Source organism: Sebastes umbrosus, chromosome 17 (assembly GCF_015220745.1).
Source record: "Sebastes umbrosus isolate fSebUmb1 chromosome 17, fSebUmb1.pri, whole genome shotgun sequence".
Classification (NCBI taxonomy): domain Eukaryota; kingdom Metazoa; phylum Chordata; class Actinopteri; order Perciformes; family Sebastidae; genus Sebastes; species Sebastes umbrosus.
Window position 1 is genome coordinate 22,943,766 of NC_051285.1, and position 26,004 is coordinate 22,969,769.

Here is a 26,004-nt window from a genome sequence, read left to right on the forward strand (position 1 = left end):
GTCATGTCTGGCTCCCTTTCTTTTTGCCTTCAGAGCTTTTCTGCCAGAAATCTGCTTAGGTTTAGGCAACAAAGCTTCTTGGTTATAGGTTTAGGAAAAGATCATGGTTTGGGTTCAGAATAAACCCTTTCTAGCATAAAAGCCCTGAAGGCAAACTTCTCCCATGTGCTCCAGTTCCTGAAAGGGTTTTCTCATCCCAAAATACATGCACTCCACATTTGATTTATCAGATAGTCTATTGTGAGATAGATGTATGTTTAATTTGCGGTAAGAATGCCAGTTCCTCGAGACCTAAGCTGAACACTACACCCATTGTTTTTTCTGTATTTTGCATGGGTTACTAATTTTATACCTTTAAGCAGTGTCTTTAATGTCTACTTCTCGCATAAAATGTTTTCAGAAACATCTAGTGTACTGTTTAGCTGTAAAATGAGAACGTTTGTGACACGGCTGCCATGTTGAGATCAGTAGAGAAATACCAAACACCGCCCGCCAGACAGAGCAGATTTTCTCATTTTATAGCTAAACAGGACTACAAGATGTTTCTGAAAACATTTTACACAAGAAATAGGCATTAGAGTAACAGAATATTATTTCATATTTGATCGGCGCTGCCTAGTTTGACCGTTTGATCGGAGTTCACAAGTGATTGACAGCTGCAAAACAGCTCAGTTTTGTTATAAACCTTTGTGAAACAAAGCATTCATTCAACTTTGACATGCCTACACCCTGGAAAGGGATATTTGCCAATACTACAAATATCTAGCAAGAGAACTGGATGTTAAAGAGACTATTTTACACTAAACGATGACAAGCATAACAATTTACACAATTGTTTGTATGAAGAATCTCTCAATGTATTTTTTTATTGGTGTTACTGTAAGGTTTTAAAATCACACTGACTAAGCCCTTACTATAAAATGCCGGTTTACTACTGCATTGAGTCACTGTCAAGTCAACATTGTTGGTCTTATAGGAAACAAAAAGCCACCACTGACCTTTAAAATACATTCAGATACTGTATATTTCACTGTACAACTGATTTCCATTGGTACATGACACTTCTTGGGAGTTTCTATTACATCATGTGAGTTCCACGTTTGTCGTGGAGTTTGTGATTACAATGGGACTTTGACGTAAAAATGCCCTCGCCTTCCATTTCTGCGGTGTTCTTTGCCATAAATTACAGGGAAATCTAGATTTCTGCTGTGTTAATGTGAAAAGAAAAAGTGTCACAGTTAATTTCTAACATATTTGATTCCCTCTTGGAAACCATAGCACAGAGATACTATGACGATGTGTTGACTTTGAGGTATCTGAAGTCACGTGTCATAGCAGTATTAACACTTCATCATACGCCGAGCAGTCTGCCGCTGTGGGAGGAACTGCCTCGCTGGGCATATTAGGAAGTAGAGACAGGTAGCAGTGGGGCTTCAGTACTCTAACAAGACAAGCCGACAAACATTAAAGATGCATCATGAAGTGAGAAAATTATGACCCCCATTAATCAACCAATAGTTGCTAGTTTAGAAAGGTAAATCCACCCTTTAACTTTCACAGTATTCCCATTGTCTTGTAATATTCAAGCCAGGCAAGTTGTCCCATTTTGAACAGCAGCCCTCTACTTTCAGGTTTGGGAAAACTAATATTTAAGGCCAGTCAAAAGCATCTACTATTGACTTGAATTATCGACAAACCTCTTGTGGCCAAGTTTAAACTTGATCGCCAAATCATGACAATGTCAACTCACCATGCTCGTTCTCACAGAGAAGTGAATTTTCCACAGTATTCTTGTGTCTTGCTGATACTTCAACTGGCACAAGAGCTTTGCCTCCAAGTTTTTAATTTTTGACTATTAAAAAACAATAACATGGCTACCTTAATTGCTGTATGAACTTGTTTAATAAAACGTTAACAATCAATCTTAAATCACTTATATCCCTAGACACTTGATGGCATTGAATAGTGTTCTTCCAATCCCAGTTACAATTTGTCTAGCTCCATCTTCTAGCCACCACAATCAAGGAAACGCTCAACGCTTTCCTGAAATTAGCTGTACACAAATAATACCATCTGATAAGCCAAAAAAATAGCAAGGCTCACAAACTAATTTCAAATATTTTGCATTTTAAGTACAAAAATAATACCTAACATGCTTAGAAGATTCAGGACCTGCATGTGAGTGGCCAGTAGACTCAGCTTTCCACCTGAGGTGTGGGAGATGACCAACAGAGAGGCTAACAAACTGGACACCTCAGCGTTAAAGCGCCATGTTTAGTCAAGCCTAAAAGAGGACGACAAGAGAGTTAAGAACAGTGACCAATGTTGACAACTTCAATTTGTGATCTACATTACCATCTTTATTTTGAGTGTTTTTTATATTTCCTTGAACCAATAGGAATATGTGAACTGCTTTAGGGTGGATTTCCCCTTTAAACACTGTGCGTGCTGGTGCACGGAATTGTGCTGCTTATTTTAAGATGTAATTGAGCATCTGTACACACAAATCCAGTTGTTTTTCATATGGTGCTTTCTGGAATACTAAAGTTTTCCAGATGACATACAAGATGCTTTCTTAAATACAATGAAAAAATTGCAAAACTGATTAAAAAAAAAAAAACATAACATACACACAAAGTCTCAGGGAGACTAACGACAGTATAATTTTGAATTTGAAGGCAAGAAAGTTGGATGTAATATTTTGGAGGAATTTCCATTGTTGTCTTGAAGTCTCTTGGTTTTCATCAACGAATGGCTATCAGTCCGACATCAATCAGTTTCTGAATCTTCTGAGCAATGACTGGATTCTTTAAGTGGCTGCGGATCAAACAGAGAAAAAGCATTAATTTCTTGATGCTGAGAGCAGGCATTCAAACTCATTAGGGGTAAAAAAAGGTGGCAAATATGGGAACCTCCTTTTTTGTGCAATTTGGTGCATTATGGCCATGATTTTTTTTATCTTTAGCAAAGGCACCAATTTATGCTTGAAAAGTATAGAATAAAACATTTTACCTTCAAAAAGTATACTATTAGTGATGGAGTCTTATTATGTACTTATTTGAACTATCCAACTATATTTTAGAATACAAATAGCACAGATATCTACTTATTATCTTTATCGACTTTAAAAAGGCAACCAAAATCTGCATCAGTCAAAAGAAAAAAGTTAAAATTCTTGTCACTTTCATTGGTACACTGTCTCTTATTTTGACTGCACACTGACAATCTTTACTAATACGCCAGTAGTGCAAGTGTCAAAAGACAGATACAATCCTCTTGCCAGGGACTGAAGCAGCATTTTGCCAACTGGTAACTTTGGTAAACTATTTTCATTATAAAAATAAAGAACATTTCAAACACTTCTGTATTGCACAGTGCAAACACTGAAAAAACACTTTCCCAAAAAGGATCTCTCTCAATAGGCTATAAAACTGAAACCAGGATCGGCTCTTCACGAATCCCGAGGATGACCTATTTTGCATTCAAATCGGCGAATTTCGACGAAAGGTGCCAAGTTTGCAATGCCTGCTGAGAGACAGAGAGTGAAACAAAAAAAGTTGGTAAACTTACTCGCTAAGCGCCTGAGGGTCCTTCTGCATTTGCTCAAGGATCATGCGCATGGCAGGGTCACTCATAATCTGCTGCACCTCGGGATCACCCATGGCCCTTTTCTTCACATCCTCGGGACTGTCATTCCTCATGGTCTGACTGACCATACAGCGCTGCAGGCCTTCTGTGGCTTCCTGAATGAGGAGAGGGCACATGATGAAAAATTGATCATTACCCAGCAATTATGAATAAGTCTTAATACTTCCATCATCACAAGAGTATTTCAAAATGTCATACTTTTTCAAACTTCTTGATTTGTTTTATAGATCTTGGTGCTCAGAATTTGCTCAGATTTTGTCACCTAACCCTTACCAATACTACCGATACTTACACATAAATACCATGTTACCCATTTTCAGAAAAGTGATAGATTGAAACTATTACTTCAAGAAAGAGCAATTAAGTCACAGTACTTTTTACATTACTCAAAACATTTTTTAATTCAGGTAATGACCTATTATTTAGATCGGAAAAAAACAAAGTTATATCTAGCAAAGCCCGTCTTGCAGCCTCCCGACCACGGTCAGGAAAAGCAGGAAAAGTTAACACTAGGATCAACATCAGCCGGGCCTTCCATTCATGGAGGGACCTTCGTTTGGTAAGCTAACATTACTGCCTAGCATGTGAAATATACAGTGATGTGGTGGTTTTAGCTAGCTAATGTTACTAACGTTAATCGACATGATGCCTGTCAATCACGTTCAATCGTGTGTGTCAGTAGTGTGTGTCAGTTGTGCGAGCACAAACGTGAGCAACAGGACACTGACTTAACTGTCACTGTGTCACTGTTAAAAAGCAATTTCTGATTCTTGCAGAGAGTCCTTTTAAGTGCTAAACCTGGAACAATTGAGCCTTACTGAAAAATGTTATATCATGTAAATATACTAGTATATTTCCATACTTTTCCAAAATCTTTTGTCACATATCTTAAGTGTTCCAGACTTTTCTGAACTGTGGAGTAACCTGTAAAATACCTTTGAGGAAGGCTCAAGCTCCAGAGCCTTCTGGTACGCATCCATAGCTTTTGTAAAGTCTTTCATGGCCTCCAAGGCAGATCCTTTACGCGTGTAGCCTTTTACTGTGGAAATTAAGTGTAATATCAGAAGGACAGTTCAGAGTATAAAACACTACTTTATTAAAGTCCTACAAGCTAAATGTGAATTAAATGGTAATAAATACAAAGTTTCCTACTTACTGAAGGCGGGCTCAAGTTTGATGCACGCTTCACAATCCTGACAAAAAAACAACGAATGATTATCATAATATCATTTTTTTTAATCAGATTAGAATCTCATTAACTGACTCAGGGAGATGTTTATTGAGGATGCTGTACCTTCAGGGCAAGTTGAAACTCCAACAGCTTTGTGTAACAGGCAGCTCTGTTACTGAAGAGTTTGGCATCACCGGGGTTTCTCTTGATGGCTTCGGAGTAATGCCTCATGGCTAAGGGGTAGTCTCCTGTGGGAAGGAAAAGAGGAGTTTATCTTAATAGAAGTTCTTAAAAGAAGAATCAAATGACAGTGATCAACCAAAGAGCACTACAACCATTACACATACCTTTCTGGAAGGCGTCGTTGCCCTTGCTCTTCTCTTCCAGTGCTAAGTCAGGGTTGATGTAGGCTTGTTTCTCCTCCTCCTTCAAGATCTTCTCTGCCTGCAGAACCAATTACAGTCTCAAGGTATAAGTCAAGTGCCCACTTCCGTTCTTATTCCCTGTCCACATGCAAGTCTAGCAGAACTTTTTAAAATTCCCTTAAGAGGCAAAAAGTCTGGATAAATAAATACTTTCTAATGATGTGACTTAGAACCATAAAGCTCCATTCAGTGGGGAATCAACTTGCACTGCACCTGTAGACACTTCTTCAAAACGTCGGGTGTACGATGCTCCGTCAAACTCTTGTTGAAATACTGAACTGCTTCTTTGTATTTATCCTGCTTGAAGTATGAGTTTCCAATCCTAGCCAAGGCCCTATAGAAAGAGAAGGAGGAGACAGATAAAGACAAATATATTAGATCAGAATGCAGTGATCTGACATTCTTATTCTCTCTTTTATTTGTACACAGCAACTCTTCGGCACAGCGTTATCACTATCACCAACTTTAGAGACATGTTTCAACTTCTTCTCCTTACTCCGTTGCTGTCTATGAGGGACACAGGATTGTTTTCCTCTAAAAGGGGGCGTGTTAATGTGAGCCTACTCTGGATGACATATTGCCGGCCTGATGTATAACAATAATTCTTATGAAACAAATAACAAGAACCACAGTCACACAACCACCTCTGTGCTGCTGAACAAAATCCTCAAGTCGAATAGACAGATAATTTGTGTCCTACTTCAACATCACTACATCTTCTTTGGCCAGTTTGTAGTGGGAAGCAATAGAGCAACACTGCCACCTAATGGTTCTTGTATAACACAATTTCTCTGGACAAATGTTCCAGATTAGAAAGTAAATAAATTAGTAACTATATGAGTCCTACAAGACCCACCAACAAAAAAAAAAACAGTCCTGCCCTCTAGGTTGAGGGGCAGAGAGTGGCTAGATTCATCTCGCAGGCCATAACACTGCTGAATTCTTGAGCTCATGAGATCATCACCTGACACCTTCCCACTATACTGTCACCTTAGCTCTATATACCCAATATACTCTACTTATTATTTACCATTTTCCAAACTGTTTACACCTGTGTGTATCTATCTATCTATCTAGCCATCTATTTATTTATACTACATTCCTGTTTACATTAAGCTTATCCATTTGAAATACTGCCATCCACAAATTTGTATTTAAATTACTTATTATATAGTTATTCATGTTTATACTTAAGCCACATAATTTAACTTGCATTATTTTACTTACTCACTTTTACTGTGAGATTTTCCTTTTTTAAGGGTAACTTGAACTTGATTCAATCCAGTAAAGAAAAAAATGTAAAATGAAAAAAAAGACAAATACTTCTCACAGAACTCACTTTGCAATTTGTCTGTAGTCTTCCCGGTTCTCTCTGCCAACATCGATGGCCTTCTCACACAGCTCTCGGCACTTCTCAAAATCTCCCTTCTCAAAGTACACAGCTTATGGGAGAACAAAAAGGAGCACACATTTAACAGTGATTGAAAGTACAGGTTATAATCTGTCGGGTCAATATTTCGGTCCATTTCTATATTTCTGAGCGATTGGAGCGCCTTGGTGGCCGAATGTCCACAGCGCATGCCACATGAACTGCAACCAGCCAGGGGACCTTTGTTACATGTCATACCTCCCTCCCCACCATTTCCATTTTGCCTCTACACTGTTATCTGTCAAATAAAAGGGGAAAATGCCAAAGTAATAATCTTTGAAAAGAAAAAATGTAAATCATTTCTGAGAGATTCATAAGCAGCCTATACGCCCACGTCAATAATGTGACAATTTGAATTTAAAAATGTGTTGTTGGCAATCACATTTTTTCCTCCAAACTGAGTATTTTGTTGTGGTACTCAGCCGAGTGGCAGCAACTCCAACAAATCACAGAGTCTGATTGGGGAGGAGATTTTTCCATCCGATTTTTTTCAGTAGACAAAGCAGCTTAATTCTATATATGAGGAAATCTAGTTTGTTTTATGCACTTTATGGGTCAATCAGCTCAAATGTGTGAGGCTGGCATTTGTGAGAATATGTACCTGCTTGATTAGATATGTAGGTCATGTTGGTGGGGTCATGTTTGATTGCTTCTTCATAATGTTTCAGCGCTGCACCAAAGTCCTTATTCTTATATGCAGTATTCCCAAGTTCCTTCTCTTTCATAGCCTGTTAAAAAAAAGGAAATTAGAGGATTAAAAAAAATCAGAATAAGGAATCATCAGAAGTGGCAAAATGGCTTAAATTACGATGAATCAGTTCATCGTACTTTTAATAATAAATCATTTTCACCTTTCTCTTGTTTTCGGGAAGGTCTTCCTCTTTGGGAGGAGGTGGCTGAGTGTCTTTGGGTTTGGTGGGAGGAGGGGGAGTGGGCTCGTCATCTTCTTCCATCTCAGAGAGATTCAGTCCGAGCAGCACAGAGAGAGTGGTCATCACTCTGGGATCCTGCAGCTTCCTGCAAAACAGTCAGGCAAACAAATGCATTTCTAATACCACAGTATTTTCACAGTATATTCCAAATTAACTTGAGATTCTGATATATTTATTCATTTTAGATTCTTGCCTCTTTAGTATTATACATACTAATGAATACTGAGCCACAAAACAGAAGATGATCTTATGGAATATATGGAATGACAGTGGGACTACAAATACTATGTAATATTGTCACTGAGCAACAACATTTCTCAATACTTCTCCAGTCATTTTGTGCAATTCTACCCAAAATAATTCTCTTTTTGTTTCTCAGTCCTGCTTCAACACATAATTGGTTAGCCATAAAAGAGGGAATGTTGTTAAAGCTGACACATTTTTGAAAATGCACATACGTGCCAAGCTCCGATGGTTTGTTCCTGAGCTGCTCCAGCAGTTCTCTGTAGCTGGAATCTGACAGTAGCTCACGGGTCCGAGAATCATTCTCCAGCTTCTGATACAAGTTGGGCATGGCGAAGGGGTTCATCATTGATTTCTCTGGTGACGGTGAAGCAAAAAGAAAATCACGGTTATTTGTGTAATTTATATGGTCACATAGAAACACTCAGGATGCCAACCCATCTTGCACTGGTAAATGGACTTGCATTTATATATTATATTCTAGTCTTCCGACCACTCAAAATGCTTTACAGTACACGTCAACATTCACCCATTTACACTAGGGCTGGGACGATACACCTATCTCCAGATTCGATACTATCACGATACTTTGGTGCCGATTTGATATGTATGGCCATTATTAAGTATGGCGACTCAACAAGTTTTGCAATTCGATAATACGATTTATTGCTATTTTTGTTACCTTTTTAAACACTAGACCATGGGAAAAAGCTGAATCATACACTTCTAGGGACTTTTAATTTTGAAAATATCTAAATTGATACAGTAAAAATGTTTTCTTTGCAGCATGCATGTAGTCAGAGATGTCCTGAAGTCAAATATATCAGTCTTTGTCAAGCATTATTTATTAAATGTTTTCCACAACCCAAAAATCAAAGAATAAAAGACATTTCCCTCACAAATTAGTGGTGTTTTCTTTTTAATTTATAAGGGACATGTCATGTTTAATACTTCTGGTTAATAAAATCCAATCAATCTTATTTCCATATATGTATTTTGTATATACAGTTCCCTTTGTTAACACCTTATTTTGAAAACCGTACGTAGTCACACGTGTATACTTCCGCTAACTTTGCCAAGTCTGTTGCTAGCTCTGCCATCAGCTCCGTTCTCTTTATACATCCATGGTCAGCTCCATCGGGGGCCGTTTGAATGCATTTAACATAAATGTCATTATGTGGGTGCTCTACGGTTGTAGCGTCAGCCGATTCGACCATGGAGATGAGAGTGACGGCTGGCTTGACCGCACGTTACCGCAATACGATAATGGTTCCTGTCCATGACATAGTTAGTATGCAGCTTTAGCCATGATGTTCCGCTTTTATTGTTGTCTTATGACAATCTCTCCCCTGTAACCCCAACCGCTTGTCCGCTGTATGAATGAATCACAACACTCAAAACCCAAGTGGACTGCCTACTCTCTTTTTTGTAAACTTTAGCACTCACAATGTGATTTTACTTCAGTGGTCCTGTCAGCACCCATCTCTAAGTGCTCTACCCACGTAGGAGGGAAAATTGACTCACAATTTTCACATCATAATGCCACTTTTTCTGTAGAATAAAAGACATCACAAATTCAACAGTTTCTACCTGCAAGCCGGGCTTCAATGTTCTGTAAACCCTCCTTTAGCTGCTGATTATTTGGCTCTTGCCGGAGTCCCTCGTGGTAAGTTCCTTTAGCGTCCTCCAATCGGCCAAGAAATTCCAGTGCTGCAGCTTTGCGGGAATAGCCCTGGTTGATCAAAATTGAAAGATTGTAGACTGCCTTCTCAATTTTAATTCCTAAATATCTTTTCAACAGAAAAATAATGGCAGTACACATGACATCTCACCTTGCCCCAGTCAGGCTTGATCTTGATGGTCTGACAGGCATCCTGGAGAGCATTCTCGTAGTTGCCTTTCTTGGCGTAGGCAGCTGAGCGGTTACTGAACAGGACATGGTTTGAAGGGTCGAGGGCCACAGCTTCGGTGTAGCAACGTACAGCCTCATCAATATTTCCTGCACTCAGCGCCTTGTTGCCTTGGTCTTTCAATGCTGAAACCTATGAGCCAGGAAGATACAATCAAATTAAACATTAAGTGACAAATGCACAATACTACAGCTCTCCTGCTCTGTCTGTCCTACACAAAAGCACATGCACATAATCTCCTATATAGATCTGACGAATGAGAAGACATCTTCTGGCAGCTGCCACTGACAGAACTGGAAAAAAAAACATCGACAACAATTCAGCTGTTCATGTCAGACAGGTGCGGCAGTGATGCAGAGAGATAATATAGCTTTATTTTGTTAATGTAAATTCTCTGTCCTCCAAGTACAATATACTCTTTCAGCCTGAAAATAAGATGACCCAGTGGTTAGCTTAGAAGGTTTGAATCCACCAAAGATAACCCCACTTTTTAAAATGTCTGTTGCAGAAAACAAATAGCGGGAGAGAATGAAAAAGTACTGGTTTGCTAGTATACAGATTGTTTTCCAACACCTCGTCACTTGTTGGTTGCTTGTTGCAGTTGGACAATTTATCACACTGCATCTCCACAGTATGTGATGGAATAAATTACACACTGAGCAAAAAGAAGCACCCCTCTGTTCTAATAAGAGGCTCTCCATCCTTTCTGGCTTCATTTGACCACTATGTGCCAACACTAAATGTGCATTTACAATGATCTCAGGCGAAGAACAAGGAGTGTTGACTGGCATGGCTTTCCCTCCACTGTCACCAGATCTAATCCGATCAGAACACCTTATAACACTTGAAAACATAAAAGGTAAAACATGGCAACATTACATCATCAGGCTGTATTTTCAGTTAATACTAAGCAATTGTTTGACTACGATTTGTAAAAAGTAAAAACGTTTCTAGTACAATTTCTGTATATTTCACAATTCTTTACCTAATATTCCAACCAGCCGCATCCCTGACAAATTATAAATCAGTGAAATTAGTTACAATTAGTATGATCCAAATAAGACCGATAGTGATACCTGGGCTTTAGGTATCGGCCTATACAGAGCACCGATCTGATACCAGTGTTTAGTTAATAAGCTGTATGCCTCACTGTGTGGAAATCACTGCTCTTTTATGTGTAAGGCTACATCGGTGCATCCCTAAATCCATGTAAACAGCTGCGTACTTTCGAAAACCAGGGCTGTAATCAAAGATATTATGAGAATAAGTAGGTAACTCAAGCAAGGGATAACCAAGAGTGATTATCTCAGTGAGGTCTAGTTACTGATGATGATGCTTTCTTTTGGATACTGTCATTGGTGCATCAGGAAATCCCAGTACACTTCTTTTAGCCATTAGGAATGAAATCATAATCCATAATCACAAACCAATGAAAAATTAAAATTGAGACTGGAAGGATAATACACTATAGATTTACTGACACTTCAGCTGGTCACTTAAGTGTCTGTGATGGAGGCACTGTGGGTGTGCAAAGTCTTTTACTGCCTTTTTTTGACCTGTAAGGTGCTTGTTGTACACCTTATTTCCTGTAATGTCTAGTGGCCTTACCAGATAAGTTATGATGTAGGGATGTCACGAGAACCTAGTTGGTACTGAAGTATGAAATTCTAACAAATGTGACGGTACTCGTTTTCTTCGGTTCCGAACAATGCCTGTAATGGTCATTTGGTACCGGAGCAGAGGTACTGGAGATGCAATTCTTCCGGATCTATTGGGGGCAGTATACGCTTACAAATGTTCTCATCTGCCGTGAAATGAAGGAAGAAGAAGAAGAACGCCGTAACAGCACAGAAAAAAACAACAACACGAGACGTGGAAGATGGCAGCTGCTGCAGCGCTACCTTCGCCTTAACTCGTTGAGAAAACAAATAGCAAGAGTCGGGTATGGAAGTACTTTGCGTTCGAGGCGGATTTACAAGGAGTAATAATAGATTAGCAAAAACCAGTATGCGGTGCAGTAACGGTGCCGTCGTACTTTTCTTTCCAAAGGAGGAAATACTTCCAATTTAGCAAAGCCCCTCAAAGACAGACATCCAGACAATATTATTTGTTTTAAATACTTGAAGGCTACATGCCACTGTTCTGTTTTGCAATGTTAATAGACATTTCTTTTTATTTATTACTTAAAGGCTACATGCCTCTGTTTTTTGTAATGTTCAAATGTTTTAATAAAGGAGTGCATGTTGAATTACGTGGGATTTATTGTTTTTTTTTTATCGTGGTATCGAATTGGTATCGAGAATCGTGTAAATTCACTGATATTGGTATCGACTACTAGATTTCTGGTACCGTGACATCCCTAGTCATTGGTGCATCAGGAAATCAGACTACACTTAATTTTGGCCATTAGGAATGAAAACATAATCCATAAATCACAAACCAATGAAAAATTAAAATGGAGACTGGAAGGATAATACACTATAGATTTGCTGACACTTCCGCTGGTCACTTAAGTGTCCAGTGATGGAGGCACTAAACCAAACCTGTGATCACTGATTAATGATTGGGAACATACAGTACATATGTAAATTGAATGTAATGTACAATGTTGTATTATGTGATTTTATGTAAGATGTGCTATTCTGTATTTTTTTTTTTTATTATTTATTTTCTTCTTCTTAAAAGCCTAACCAGGGACAAGGTCTGCAAATGAGATATGGCTAGAAGTCCTATATACCTTGCATCGGTTGCACTTTGATTAAGTGTAACAATGCCTATGTATTGTCCCTGTCAAATAAACTATTAAATAAATAAATAAACTGTGGGTGTGCAAAGTCGTTTACTGCCTTTTTTTTTTACCTGTAAGGTGCTTGTTGTGCACCTTATTTCCTGTAATGTTTAGTGTCCTTACCAGATAATCTATGATGACTTGCGAACTCAGGTATAATAGTATATATCCCTCAAATCCCTCTCTGTAAATATGAAACCAGTTGCAAGAAACCTGGGTGTTTTGTTTGACACAACACTTTGAGTCACAAATAAAACGGGTGGTGCAATCCTGCTGATGCATCTCAGAAACATTTAACACCCTTTATTCTGGTCTCAACCAAACTTCAATACATCGCCTGCAACTAGTCCAAAACGCAGCTGCTAGACTGATCACAGCTACGAGGAGATTTGAGCACATCACTCCGGTTTTAGCTGCACTTCAATGGTTGCCTGTCAAATTTAGAATTGATTTTAAGATTTTATTATTAACTTTTAAAGCTCTGCGTGGTTTGGCACCAAGATACATCACTGAGCTCCTTACACCCTATGTGCCGCCTTGTAACCTGAGGTCCTCTGACTTGGCTCTACCCAGGTTGTACCCAGGTCTAGGCTGGTGACTAAGGTCTTACCGGTTGTACCCAGGTCTAGGCTGGTGACTAAGGTCTTACCGGTTGTACCCAGGTCTAGGCTGGTGACTAAGGTCTTACCGGTTGTACCCAGGTCTAGGCTGGTGACTAAGGTCTTACCGGTTGTACCCAGGTCTAGGCTGGTGACTAAGGTCTTACCGGTTGTACGCAGGTCTAGGCTGGTGACTAAGGTCTTACTGGTTGTACCCAGGTCTAGGCTGGTGACTAAGGTCTTACCGGTTGTACCCAGGTCTAGGCTGGTGACTAAGGGTGATAGGGCCTTTGCCATCAATGCCCCTAGACTGTGGAACAGCCTACCTCAGGACCTCAGGTTAACTAGCTCTACTACCCATTTTAAATCTCTTTTTAAAAACCCATTTTTATAAAAAAAGGTTTTTTTTAACTCCGTAAGGCAACAGCTTGGTGCACCTTTTCCCCACACCTTATATTGTCCTCTTTTGGCTTATGTGTAGTAACTAATTGTTTTGATACCAGCTGGTTACAGGTTTTAGTTTTCTCATTATTTGGTCTTTATGTTTTGTTCTTTTATTGTTGTTTTTATTTTGTCTGTATTTCATTGTATATGTGCAAGCACTTTGAAACTATGTCTAGAAAGGTGCTACACAAATAAAGATTATTATTATTATAATATTATATAGAGGTAAAATTACTGTCTCATAATTAACGCATCACCAACAAAATACTTGAATTGTGGAGAGAACGCGGCGGTTGACGACAAAATGCGGTTGTAGCCATGACAGCGGCGCCGTGTGCATCTCGAATGATCCTCCGGGTGTTGAGGAGGACAACGATGAAGCTGATCCAAAAATACTCCCTGCAGCATGCAGCATGTGCTACTGACGGACTGCCGCAATTTAGCTGTCAGCCCTCTGGCACAACATGTTAACACTGGCTCTTAATTACGCCTTTCATTTGTCACCTCATTAATGATTGCGTCCACTCTGTGTGAGCTAACGTTGAGCTGTGACACAGTGATTTGCTAACTTGGGAGTTAACTAGGGGATCAAGCCGGTGATTTGCGAACTGCTTTGTTATATATCGAGGCACGGACTAACAAGGGCTTACGTTACAGTGCTAGGCAAAACCTCACTGTGGTATTTTCAATTATAAAGCAACATTAAGTCATACGCGTTAGTTAGCTTAACGGTTAACGTTAGCTAACCTTGTCGTGTGCGTTCATAGATTAGCCACAAACAGATGAACACAAACAGTTAACCCAGATACATTTACACATTTGGGAATCCAGTTTAACTACATTGCAGTCTTGTGTAGGGTAACAAGCTCAAGCCCAATCAGACAATATGAGCCAAACAGCTCCAACACATTACTACCGGATTGACGCTAAGCTAACAAGCTAGGTAGCTGTGTGATATTAGCAAACAGTGTTAGTCCCAGTGTAAAGAGGCTGCTAACTTCACTAACGCCCACATTAGTATTGTTAAGACTCTTACAAGTAAAGAAACCCGTCGATATTTCTAAAATATGTAGATAGGCGAGTAATAATGAATGTAGTTGCATGACACTCACTTTCTCCATGGTGCAAGCATGAGGTTCCTTCCAGAAACTACTGCGGACTAGCGCCTCCCACTGAACAACATGCAGGTTGCCAGTTTGGGATGTAGAAAACCCGCAATCAACGTTCATTATTTCTGAGGGAGAATATATAGCCCCACTCCCTGAAACTTCGAGAAGATGATGGAAAAGAACAAGCATGTGTTACACAATATGTGTTACATGCTCTCCAAGCAGTACAGAGCTGGGGAATTGGCTGACTGATTACTTTGGGGACAGATGAGTTAGTTGAGGACCATGGTTGGAAATGAGAGGGCAAAAAAACTGACAATAACCTGATATTTTCAGGTGGAATTTCATTCATTCATTCATTCATTGTCACTGTGCAATATCATTTTCCACTTGTGCAATTTCGTCAATAGTCTGTTTATTGTCAATACTGTATATACTGCTCCTATTTTTATACATCCTTCTATTTAAATGGTTCATATTTTGTTACACTTTGTTTAGCTCTTTTTTTTACTGTGTTAGCTGATGCATCTTGTTTTTTGCACTATCCCCTTTGCTGCTGTACACTATAAATTTCCCCACTGCGGGACTAATAAAGGAATATCTTATCTTATCTTATCTTATCTTATCTTATCTTATCTTATCTTATCTTAAAACTCAACACTGAAGTGTGGAAAAAAAAATAATATTTAGGTAAATCATTAAGTCTTTCATGTGTAATTTGAAAGTTGGTGGTGCGTACACAAAACATATATTACATTCATGAGTAAAACCTATAAATAGTACATTTGCATGGGCTTTTATAGGAACTTATAAGGTAATATGATGTCATCATATGACATAACATGTCGCCATTGATAGATACATTTATATGCCATCATTATATGACATAATATGATATTCCATTTTCATCATATGATGTACAGAAGGTCAGCTTTAAACATTTTTTGGCTTCTGGCCAGTGAGGATTACAGCCAGGTTTCCCATTGGTTTTACTGCCATAATACAAATACTAATACATAATACTACCATATTTGAGGGCAACAGTGGATTGGCTTGGTTCGAGTCCCAGCACGGACCAAGTATACGGAGTGTGGACTGGTAGCTGGAGAGGTGCCAGGTTGCCTCCTGGGCACTGCTGAGGTGCCCTTGAGCAAGGCACCGACCCCCTAAAACTGCTCCCCGGGGGCTCTATAGTAGGTGCCAACTGCTCCCAATATATATACTAGGATGGGTGAAATGCAGTAGCTAAATTTCACTGTGTGCTGTGCAATGTGTGACAATAAAATTGTATTTACATTTACATAACTGCTAGTGTTTGTGGGCTACATATATCTCTCTCATTGGCAGACTCAGATAATTTGAACCCCATGAAGACAATGTAGTTCAAATCTCAATGTTATTAAGTCACACCAGACCGTGTGGACATACACCGTATACTTGGGAAATAAATAAATGGGTTTGATTTCCAAGCATTTACAGTAAAGGGGATCAGATGTAGGCTTCCACCCCTATCTTACTTCCAACTCATTATAACTACAGGATGCTACACATCCGAACAGTTTCTTTGTCATAGCACAATCTCCTTTTATCAGACCTTGTATAAGCCACCCCCATAAGGATATAATTTTTTTTACATCAGAACATAAGTGGTGCTACAGCAATCATGACTCACTGACTGAATAATACGTTTTGGACTCCAGAGCAGAAATGAAAGAGATTCAGAGGATTCAGCGAGCAGCTGAAATGATGAGTTGCGTTTCTCACCTGGGATAAAGACTAATCAACTGTGTGTTTGCTGATCTATAGTTTCTCAGAGGTAAAAGATGTAGTGGAGGCCATCCCGAATAGACCATTCATGCTGCTGTTGCCATGGATTCACCGACCGAGGAAACACAAGACAGTGAAGCTGTGTGTCAAGATCAAAGAGTGGCCTTCAGACTTTCAGCAAGGATCTCACACAGACATGCTGAGGCTGAGATAAGATTAGCCTCAGGCTCTGTGCAAAACGAAGGGCAGACCAGAGCAGGTAGGTGCGTAGCTTTTGACCTTGTCTTTCTTTATAGACTCTCCAACAGGATGTCCCCATCTCTATTCACTTTAGTTCATCCCCTGAATCATCGTGAGGAGTCAAGTGAGGGCCACATATGAGCAGAGCATTGCAACCATACCTGGACTGTAACAAATGACATGAAGCTTATAACATGTGCATGTCTCCTTTACAGATTTCCAGTTCTTTGATAAGTATTTAGGTTCAGAATTCTTTTTTTTTCTTCCTGTGGCTAGGAGGAGCCTATCAGGGATGAGGGAGAGGAACTGATACTTGTGTCTGAAACTACAATAGAAAAGTCTCATAGAAGCCCTACTTGCTGTATGTCCGCTCTCTGTTTATCGATCTCATTTTCCCTTCACTTCTTGTTTTGCAGGTCAAGTTCATTCACATCCCTCTTTCATTAATGCCTCAACTATTGTGATTTTGACAATACTTTTTTATGTGCAAATTGAAACATTTAGCATTCTTGGACAAATCCCCTAATGTGACCTTTTTCCTTTTATGTTCACAAACATTCTTCAAAGACATGCAGTATAATTTAACATTATTATTGACAGTTTAGGTAAAACAACTATGGCTGTGTGTGTTGAGTAATGGTTTGTTCCTTGCAAGCAAGAGGAAGAATAGTTGATCACTGTTATACATACCAGTCTAAAGAGTTACCAAATCATCAAATAATTTTGATCTAATACCTGGGTGGTCAACTGCTCAGTCAAAGTCTAAGTCATTCCTTACTGTATTGAAAATTGGGATTCAGGTCCTATAGTTATTTTAAATTTAAAAAATCCCTATTTAATGTAAGGGATATGTTTTTAATTTTTGCGTACTGGCCAAATACAGCAGAAACATTAAAAACATTTACATACAAAAGAAGCATAGCGAAAACATTAACAAAGAGGTGTGCCAAACATAAAAGGACAACAGAAATGAAACAAAACCAACATAAAATAAAAAAAACAATAAAAAAATAAAATAATAAATAATAAGAAAAAAAGACCACGCGAGAGTATGACAATAATTTCACTTAAAAACTTTAAAGATATTGCCTATATTCATTGTTTTCATTGCTTTTTTGTTTTGTGAGGAAGAAATTGTTGACAGATATAATTCTATTTCTTTCATAAATAAAAAGAAATTAGGCTTTTTTTGGGTAAATTTGCACTTGTGAATGTGGAACTTCGCGAGAATTAAAATTAAATTAATGAGAAAAAATGCATTACTGTCTTTGTCACTGTAATCATAGCAATTAAATATAATATTTCTATAGTACAGTGCAAAATCTGAGAAAATGTTAACAAGTATAAAATTATTGACATCTTTCCACAATTCACATGTAAATGAGGACTTCCGAGCTTTGTTAGGGGAACGTGAAGGCAACATCTGTCACCAGTGTTTTGGCGCGTGTCGCTAAACTGTAAACGTCATAATTGTGTCTATAAGGTAAAAACTTCTGTTAACTTTAACGTTAAAAAATGAGTTATTAATTATGTTTATGTTCATAGAAAAGAACTTGGGCTTGTAAAGAACAATTACAACTGGTAGCTGTGCGTTTCAGCTGTCATGGTAACGTACCAAGCTAAATTGAACTGTCTAAAATGTTAATGCTAGCTTTTAAGCTAAACTAGCTCATTTACTGTACAGCTGCTAATCTCACAAAGCACCAAAATATAAACTGGTTTACCTTTTCAAGTCTTTCCAACTGAGTTAACCCAACACTTTAGCGGGCCAACACTAACCAGAACATCAGTTTTCAAGTGTTTTCCATGTTTTATTGTGTAACAGCAGGTAATACCACCAAGCCACCACAATGAGGAGACAGGAGAACCAGCCAGCCAGGCCAACAGGTGTGTGAAAGAGATATGTACTCCACACTATTACACTTACTCTACACTATACATCCTATATACCACTTTATAGACTGCACATATGTACATATTACACTTATTTATTGCACATACTACATTTATTTATTGACGGACTGTATACATTATGTTCACCCATTCACTCTGTATATATATTTATATCTCTATTATTGCTTTTATAATTCTTTTTATACCTTTATACCTCTCCTGTGTTTCACTCTGTTTGCTGATGTTGCTGCTTTGACACCTTAATTTCCCTACGGGGATTAATAAAGGTTCATCTTATTTTATCTTATCTTATCTTATATTATCTTGCTATTATTCAATATTATTTTCTTCCATAAACTTAAATTGTGTGCATACAAATACACTCTAGAATAAGCAGAACCCAATTTCTATTGTTAGATTTTTTATCTAACGTTATACCACAAGACACATACTAATCACAGAACCTGGCAACCTATTAACATGAGGAAATGAATATTCTATTTTTTAATACTTTATTTAGAAAGTTCAATATAGTAGTTACATAAACATGTTCAGATTGTGTTTTTTTCTGTCTTTTTTCTTTTTATTCATCTTCTTTTCCTTTCCTTACATTTTATTTGTGGTATAATTTATTTATTGTTTATACTGTGAAATATATTTGCTGAATTCTTTTTAATGGAAAATCTGAACATGTTTATGTAACTACTATATTGAACTTTCTAAATAAAGTATTAAAAAATAGTATATTCATTTCCTCATGTTAATAGGTTGTCAGGTTCAGTGATTATTATGTGTGTTTTGTGTTATAACGTTAGATAAAAATATTACAATAGAAATTGGGTTCTACTTATTCTAGAGGTGTATTTGTATATACACAATTTAAGTTTAAAGAAGAAAATAATATTGAATAATAGCAAGGTAATATTTCAAATATCCTAATATACTGGGCAGCCTGATAAGTTCAGATATGTTTTGTCTCTGTGTCCACCAGGCAGCCTGTCTGTGCCGCTCTTTAACCAGAAAAAAAGAAACAGAGTTCCTTTGACATCTACTCCCTCTGAGAATGAGTTCTTCTCTCACAGTGAATACATGGCCAGCACCAGCACCATCTCAGCTACATCTCATGGCACATCAGGTGAAACATCCTACTGTATTTCAGTCACTAGGTGGCAGTGCACCCAAAGAAAAAATATTACATTTGAATACATTTTAAAAATGCAATTGTTGCTCTTGAATACTGTGTAATGTCTCACTGGTCAAAATCACCATCTCCTGCTGAATCACACAAGAGACCATTTTACATAAAACACAGGAAAATGTTGGAAAACGTCTCCCCATGAATTAAGATACACAGCTACAGATAGAGGAGGCCGCTATAAGATTTTTCTCTGAGAATCCTCAGGTACCTATGGATGTTACCAGGCCTCAGCTCCGTCCTCTGGTGCTCCACAAATCCTCCAGTGGAACAGGCAGGGCATCCAACAGCCTACTCCTCCACAGCAGTATGGCAGCAACAGACCTGCTCCTGGACCTGCCCCTGCAGTGAGAACCTATACACCCCTACCACATCCATACAAAGCTGGAGGCACAAGGTATGTTTTAATGACTTTCTGACCATTAGTACGATGACCAGTTGTTTGATCTATTGGTCATAGTACATTAACAATGAAAAATGCTGAAAAATATTTTCTCAAATAATAAAAGTTAACCATCCAGACACCTGAGAAACTGCTGGAAAGGTTTACAGAAATATGGACACCATCACTTTGTTCCAAGCAGCAAACAATTTGTCAGTTTGAGCTGAGTCCTTATTTTACTGTAACTTGATTTGCTCATGACAGGAGAGAGTGTGTACCTGGCTAGCACAGACAACGTATAAAAACATAGACCAAAGGAATTAAAATGTTGTAATTTCAATAGTATAATTTTCAAGGTTCAAGCAAGGTTCTTTTAATGTCATATGTCAATTCCAGCTAAGCAGCAATTGGCAATGAAAGTCTTTGATCTCAGGTTCGTTTAACAATGCTCATAAAATTTGTATATATAAAAGGAGAAATCACACAAGTAAAAGTAAAAGCAAAATGATAATCTAAGGCATAAAATAGTGCAGTTAAAATAAATATAAACATAAGTAAATATAAAATAATGTAAATTTGTAATTCGTTGACGACAATATTTCAGATGGGAAAACTGAATGTAAACAGGTTCTAGTATGTATATGCATGATGAGAAGTAATATTTGTACACAGAGGTGTAAACAGGAATGTCGTATGTAATAATGAAAAGTACTAAAAATGTATATATACCGAGGTGTAAAAAGGAATGTAGTATGTATAGAGAAGTAATTAATATGTTTATATATATATACAGAGGTGTAACTGTTTGTAAAAAAGTAAAGTACTGGTGTTTGGTGTGCGCTGGGTTTCAATTTCAGATCCCAATATGTGAAAATAGGTTTATGTATTTTCATTTTCAGCGCTAAAATGGGACAGCCCAGCAACCCAGTGAGACAACAGAATTTCAGCCCCAGTGTTAACTCCACGCAGAGCAAATATCAAGCCCCACACATCAGCGAGAGTGCACAGATCAAGCCAACACCCCATACTGGGTTCTCTCAGATGGGTCAGCAGTCATCTTACAGACAGCCCAATCCCACACATCAGTATTCCCAGCAGCAGCCCAGACCTTTGCCTGCACCTGTCCCACCACCCCCCAGCAGGCCCTCTGCTCGTGCAACGCCGCCACAAAACAACTCCTGGAAGTTTACTAACAGCTTTGGGCTGCAGAAATCCCCCTTTGAGGGAAACAAGAGCACAAATCCACCTCAGGCTGTGCAACAAACTCAGGTAGAAAAATATGTAAAAAAAAATATAATAAGAATACACAAACAATTTAAAATGTGCCATTGATGTTTCTTGATATTATTCTGATCACTGCAGCATTCATGTTTGTGCTCAGCAGGTGAGATTTCCAATGAAGCCAGCCGTTGAAAACTCACTGAGAATCCTGACTTCAGTTATTGCTGGCATGAGACACTGGAGCCAGTTCAAAGACAAAGTCCCATACATGTTTGAGCTATTCGGTCAGTTGATTAGGAGTTGCTGCCGTATCTGATGTGTACTGTTAAGTATTTTTAAACACCATTAAACTGACAGGCTGTGCTCCTCCCTCAGCTACTCTGGACTCTGCGGTCACACTGGGTCGCCACGGAGCCAAGAACTTCCTCATGAGAGACGGGAAGGACGTTGTGCCGTGTATCTTCTATGAAAATGTGAGTTTCGTCTTGAGAAGTAAATTGAATGAATGTCAATTTGCCCCCATTAACTTGCCCTGAATCTCCTCAGCTTCAGTCAGATAAAACAATGGCCTTTTATTAAAAATGATTTTGTGTTATCCATGTTTGGTATGCAGGAGTACCTGTGAGGGTTTCTGGACAATATTTGTCATTGTTTTGTGTTGTTAATTGATTTCCAATAATAAATATATACCCAAATTTGGATAAAGCAAACATATTTGCCCACTCCCATGTTGTATTAAATACTTACAAATCTCCCTTTAAAGCACATTTTGAACAGATACAAAATGTATGATTAATTTGCGATTAATCATGATGAACTATTTTAATCAATTGAAAAACCCTAATTTTAAGTGTTTGCAAAACATTAAATATCACTGGAATCTGACTTAATCTTCATTTGTGTCTCTTGTCCAACAGGAGCAGGAGCTGCCCCGTCTCATCCGTGGTCAAGTCCATCGCTGTGTGGGAAACTATGACCGCAGCAGGGATGTCCTGATGTGTGTGTCCGTCAGACCCGGCCTGCCCTCGGAGCTGAGGAACGCTCAGGAGGCTGTCAAAGCCTGCGACGCAGAAATGAGAGCGCTGGCCAAATTACTCAGTGAAGTCTGAGCATGAGTAGGTATCTACAGCAGCACAAGACTGATAGTACAGAAAGTACACCAGTATTTGATGAGAGTGAATGAGAGCCAAGCTTATATAGTAATAGATAACTCTTGTTATGGGTAGATGTTTAAAGTATTATTAAAGTGTTTGACCTGTAGAGGGCGCTGTTGCGCAGTTGTACTGAAATTTAACAGTTGAACTCACTAGCATGTTCTGGCGTTTTTTTGTATTTGAAAGAAATATATAAAGAGTTGTTTCGTTTTAACGGAAAGTAAAGCCTCTCTTTTTTTGTAAGTTCTGAAATATTTTTTATTACAAAGAAAATTCACAGAACAGCAAACATTGTTTCGAGGTTAATTCAGGTAAAGCAAACACGATGAGGTAATATCTCAAAATATATCTTTTGAAAAACGGGGCAGTTAAGAATAACATGTGATATCAATTACAGTTAGTTTATTTACAGTCAAACATCACAATGGAAAAAACAAGAATTCTAATCTACCAAAACAGCTTCACCAGTGCTGAGACTTTACACACAATGGTTCAACGAATAGGGGGAATAAGTCCAGTGCAGTCACGCCAGTCATTCCCACAGTCAAGCACAGTATGAGGTCCAATACATACCAACGTTTCTCTCCTGACCTTCTTTCAAATATGGCAACATAATCACAGTCATCTTCTTAATGTCAGGACATGTCATTATGGGAACCCAAATTAGGGAAATATTATAAAGATTAACCCATTAGCAAAATCCAACCCATTATTCAACACTAATACGCACATGAACACCCACTAGAAACGGGAGTCTAGCTCGATGAGATTGGCAGTGTACAGGGAGAGTAAGTGGAGACATTTTGTCCTTGGAACATGACAGGAATGGTGCCAGCGCTTAAAAAGGAGAAGTGGATCGACGAAAAAACACAGCAACACATTAGCTTACTCGAGGAGCTAATTATTTTTAAGCCACGTTCTACACATAATGTGAATGATGTGTCAGCTCAGCACAGATAACCAGAGGCGAAGTTCAATTTGTACAGCTCCCTCCCCTACCACTCAATTTCTGAATCACGTAAGACAAGGATGCCAGGAATTAATCTGTTAGCTGCGTGTCACAACCTTTTAATATAGCAATTCAAGTGATTTACCTCTTCTAGATAATTGGCAAAAATGTCTCAGGGCGTAATTGAACACAAGTACACTGCTTGCCTTTTTTTTTTCTCTCTCTCTGCCGTTACCTCCGAGGATTAGAAGACATCATCTTTTTTTTTTTTTATCCTCCAGAACATTTTCTCAAGTTAATGAGATCATACTGCATCAAGTACAGGAGAAAGACTTCACCTCTGAGAGGAACAAATAATATAATAGAACCAAAAAAAACATCACACAACAGGATCCACAGTTTTTCAGCAGAAAAAGATGATAACCTGATAATCGTATTCAACACTTGTCTTGGTTATGTTAAAAGGCACAAGTTGGTCAGATCACATTTAAAATCTAGATCAATTGTTCTACCATTAACAAAGCCCATCTTATCATGCATGTTTTGACTACATCTCCCTGCCTTTTTCGCAATCATTTTTTTCCTGAATTAGTGTTTAGTATTGTGTGTTGTAGACTGAAAATTTCATGTTTAACAAGCGAGTTACATTACACAAACGAGTTCTGGGGAAAAAAAGGTTAACAAAAGGATGCAGTATCCCAACATACACTGCTCTGAAACCACTACTTATTAGTATGTCCTTGTTATTATGAGAAGAGATTCCCGTTTGTCCTCTCGGCAGGTCTGATGCTGTGTCTATTGTCCTTTTTCTTTGAGACTTTCTTTGAAAGCTAAAACGTCTTCTCGACTCCCGCTGCTTCACAAGACTGGAAGGCAGAGAAAAGTCTGACGAGCAAAAATCCCTCAAAGCGTCAGATTTCTCTTTTCAGTGTTGTATTTTCAAATATCAGTTCTGTTAAGTCCAGATCATATGTACAGTCCAAACGCTTCAGCACAATACAAGAGCTGACCCATTAATAATCTCTCAAAGTGTCTCTCCCGATGAGTCGAACGTTCTTCTTATTGAAACATCTGATTGGATGAGTCACACTGCCACATAATCTCATGCTTCCACTCTCTTTATGCAGCTGATCACCAGTCTGTTTTGGAATGTTACATACGTTGACCCACAAAAGAAAGGAAGGGGAAAGAAAAAACATCTTTAACAAGTACTTGTTATGTTTGTGGTCATTTTCTTAAATCATTTAAAATGAGGTCCTGACTGCATCATCTCCAAGAAAACAGATAAAGTCAAACTGCAAAAAAACTCATGATAAAAAATAACCACAGAGTAATATCGTAACGTAAAACATTCCATCTAAATGAACTGTATTTGAATTAATAGATGCAGGAAGACAGTGTTCGTTGAGTCCCCAACAGCATCGCCTTTAAAAAAAAACGGGATGCGGGTGTCTCTCCGTGACATCGAGCCCAGGTAAGAGAGCGTGGTCAGGACCAAGACATGGTGTCAATGCACTATAACAGCGTGGGCAGAGGGGTTGGGGACAGCTGCTCCTTCGGTGCATATTTGGCAAAAAAGGGCAAGAAGACGGTGAGCATGACTCCGACGATAGCCAGCATGTAGCCCCAGCCGATCTGGCACTCGCCGGCGTAGTAGATGTCAGAGTCCCCGCAGAAGGACCGGACCAGCGAGGAGTTGAGGCCGAAGGGGTAGACCAGCAGTCCGGAAGCCATGATGAACACTGCAAGAGAAGACGGAGCGGGTTAGACAGCTAATAGTATGTCATCTAGGCCAGGGGTTCTCAAATGTTTTGGGCCCAGGGAAAGGGGAAAAATGTTCCAAGGACCCCCTCATAATCGTAACACCGGTTAAGCATAATGCTTACTACCATTTGTACTCTTAGATGCTGTTGGAACTATTTGTATTCTAAAACTTTTCAACCTGAATACTTATTGGTGCAAATGGTCCCAATCTGTAGATATGTACTTTTTAATGATACAGCACAATTTTAACAATTTATAGCAAATAATTTTGCGGACCCCCTGACAGAGCACCACGGGCCCCTGTGGGTCCCCGCACCCCACTTTGAGAATCACTGATCGAGGCTGTTGGAGGAAAGATTTAGCACAAAAACACAAGATTAAAAAGATGTTTATACAGCTAAAATGTTTATTCTTTCATACTGTATATCAAATCTTTCTGTTTCATTGAGAGTAAAATATATAAAACTATTATTAAAGGGTTGATTCACCCCAAAAAAAACACATTTTCTAGATTTGTATACTGGACTGGTGTGCCAACTGAGAGCCACTTGGTGGCAGCAGAGGTTTTGCAGTAAAAGCTTACAGTCTGGTGTGTAATTTAGATACTTCATCAGTGCTGAAGTGCCTCCATTTGCACTGAGACTTAATGATTTGTTGCCTTGTGTTACATTTAGAAAAATAAATCATGACTTAGATAGCTTTATAAGACCAACCGTGGCCAGGGACAGTGCTTTTAATGTA

The 26,004-nt window shown here is 38.6% G+C and overlaps 3 protein-coding genes and 1 long non-coding RNA gene across 8 annotated transcripts in view; 1 reads left to right on the forward strand and 3 right to left on the reverse strand.

Annotated features, from left to right (window-relative positions):
- LOC119475415 overlaps positions 1 to 26,004 on the reverse strand; it is a 307,840-nt gene that overhangs the window by 97,097 nt on the left and 184,739 nt on the right. The gene's annotated exons all lie outside the window — the stretch shown is intronic.
- On the reverse strand, positions 836 to 14,854 carry stip1 (stress-induced phosphoprotein 1). Its single transcript, XM_037748074.1, has 14 exons — positions 14,702 to 14,854; positions 9,681 to 9,890; positions 9,439 to 9,580; positions 8,064 to 8,205; positions 7,525 to 7,690; positions 7,275 to 7,401; positions 6,584 to 6,686; positions 5,458 to 5,578; positions 5,167 to 5,263; positions 4,943 to 5,067; positions 4,805 to 4,841; positions 4,584 to 4,687; positions 3,571 to 3,743; positions 836 to 2,817 (listed from the first exon to the last, which is right to left on the reverse strand). The coding sequence occupies exons 1-14, from the start codon at positions 14,816 to 14,818 to the stop codon at positions 2,745 to 2,747; spliced, it is 1,737 nt and encodes a 578-aa protein (XP_037604002.1). The 5' UTR covers positions 14,819 to 14,854; the 3' UTR covers positions 836 to 2,744.
- LOC119475409 (spermatogenesis-associated protein 22) lies at positions 18,112 to 22,770 on the forward strand. 5 transcript variants are annotated; one of them, XM_037748075.1, is made up of 8 exons: positions 18,112 to 18,188; positions 18,531 to 18,592; positions 19,590 to 19,733; positions 20,001 to 20,190; positions 21,075 to 21,444; positions 21,557 to 21,680; positions 21,772 to 21,869; positions 22,314 to 22,770. In XM_037748075.1, exons 2-8 carry the CDS (start codon positions 18,556 to 18,558, stop codon positions 22,503 to 22,505), a joined length of 1,155 nt encoding a protein of 384 aa, XP_037604003.1. In that variant the 5' UTR covers positions 18,112 to 18,188; positions 18,531 to 18,555; the 3' UTR covers positions 22,506 to 22,770. The 5 variants fall into 5 exon arrangements, with proteins under 5 accessions (XP_037604003.1, XP_037604007.1, XP_037604005.1 ...); XM_037748079.1 differs by having other exon boundaries at positions 21,560 to 21,680; XM_037748077.1 differs by having other exon boundaries at positions 18,141 to 18,188; positions 18,534 to 18,592.
- The window catches only part of LOC119475413 (transmembrane protein 211), a 112,154-nt gene continuing 109,082 nt past the window's right edge, over positions 22,933 to 26,004 (reverse strand). Inside the window, exon 3 of the mRNA XM_037748084.1 lies at positions 22,933 to 25,241. Coding sequence (XP_037604012.1) covers positions 25,015 to 25,241 — 227 coding nt within the window. The 3' untranslated portion in view covers positions 22,933 to 25,014. The remainder of the gene's footprint in view (positions 25,242 to 26,004) is intronic.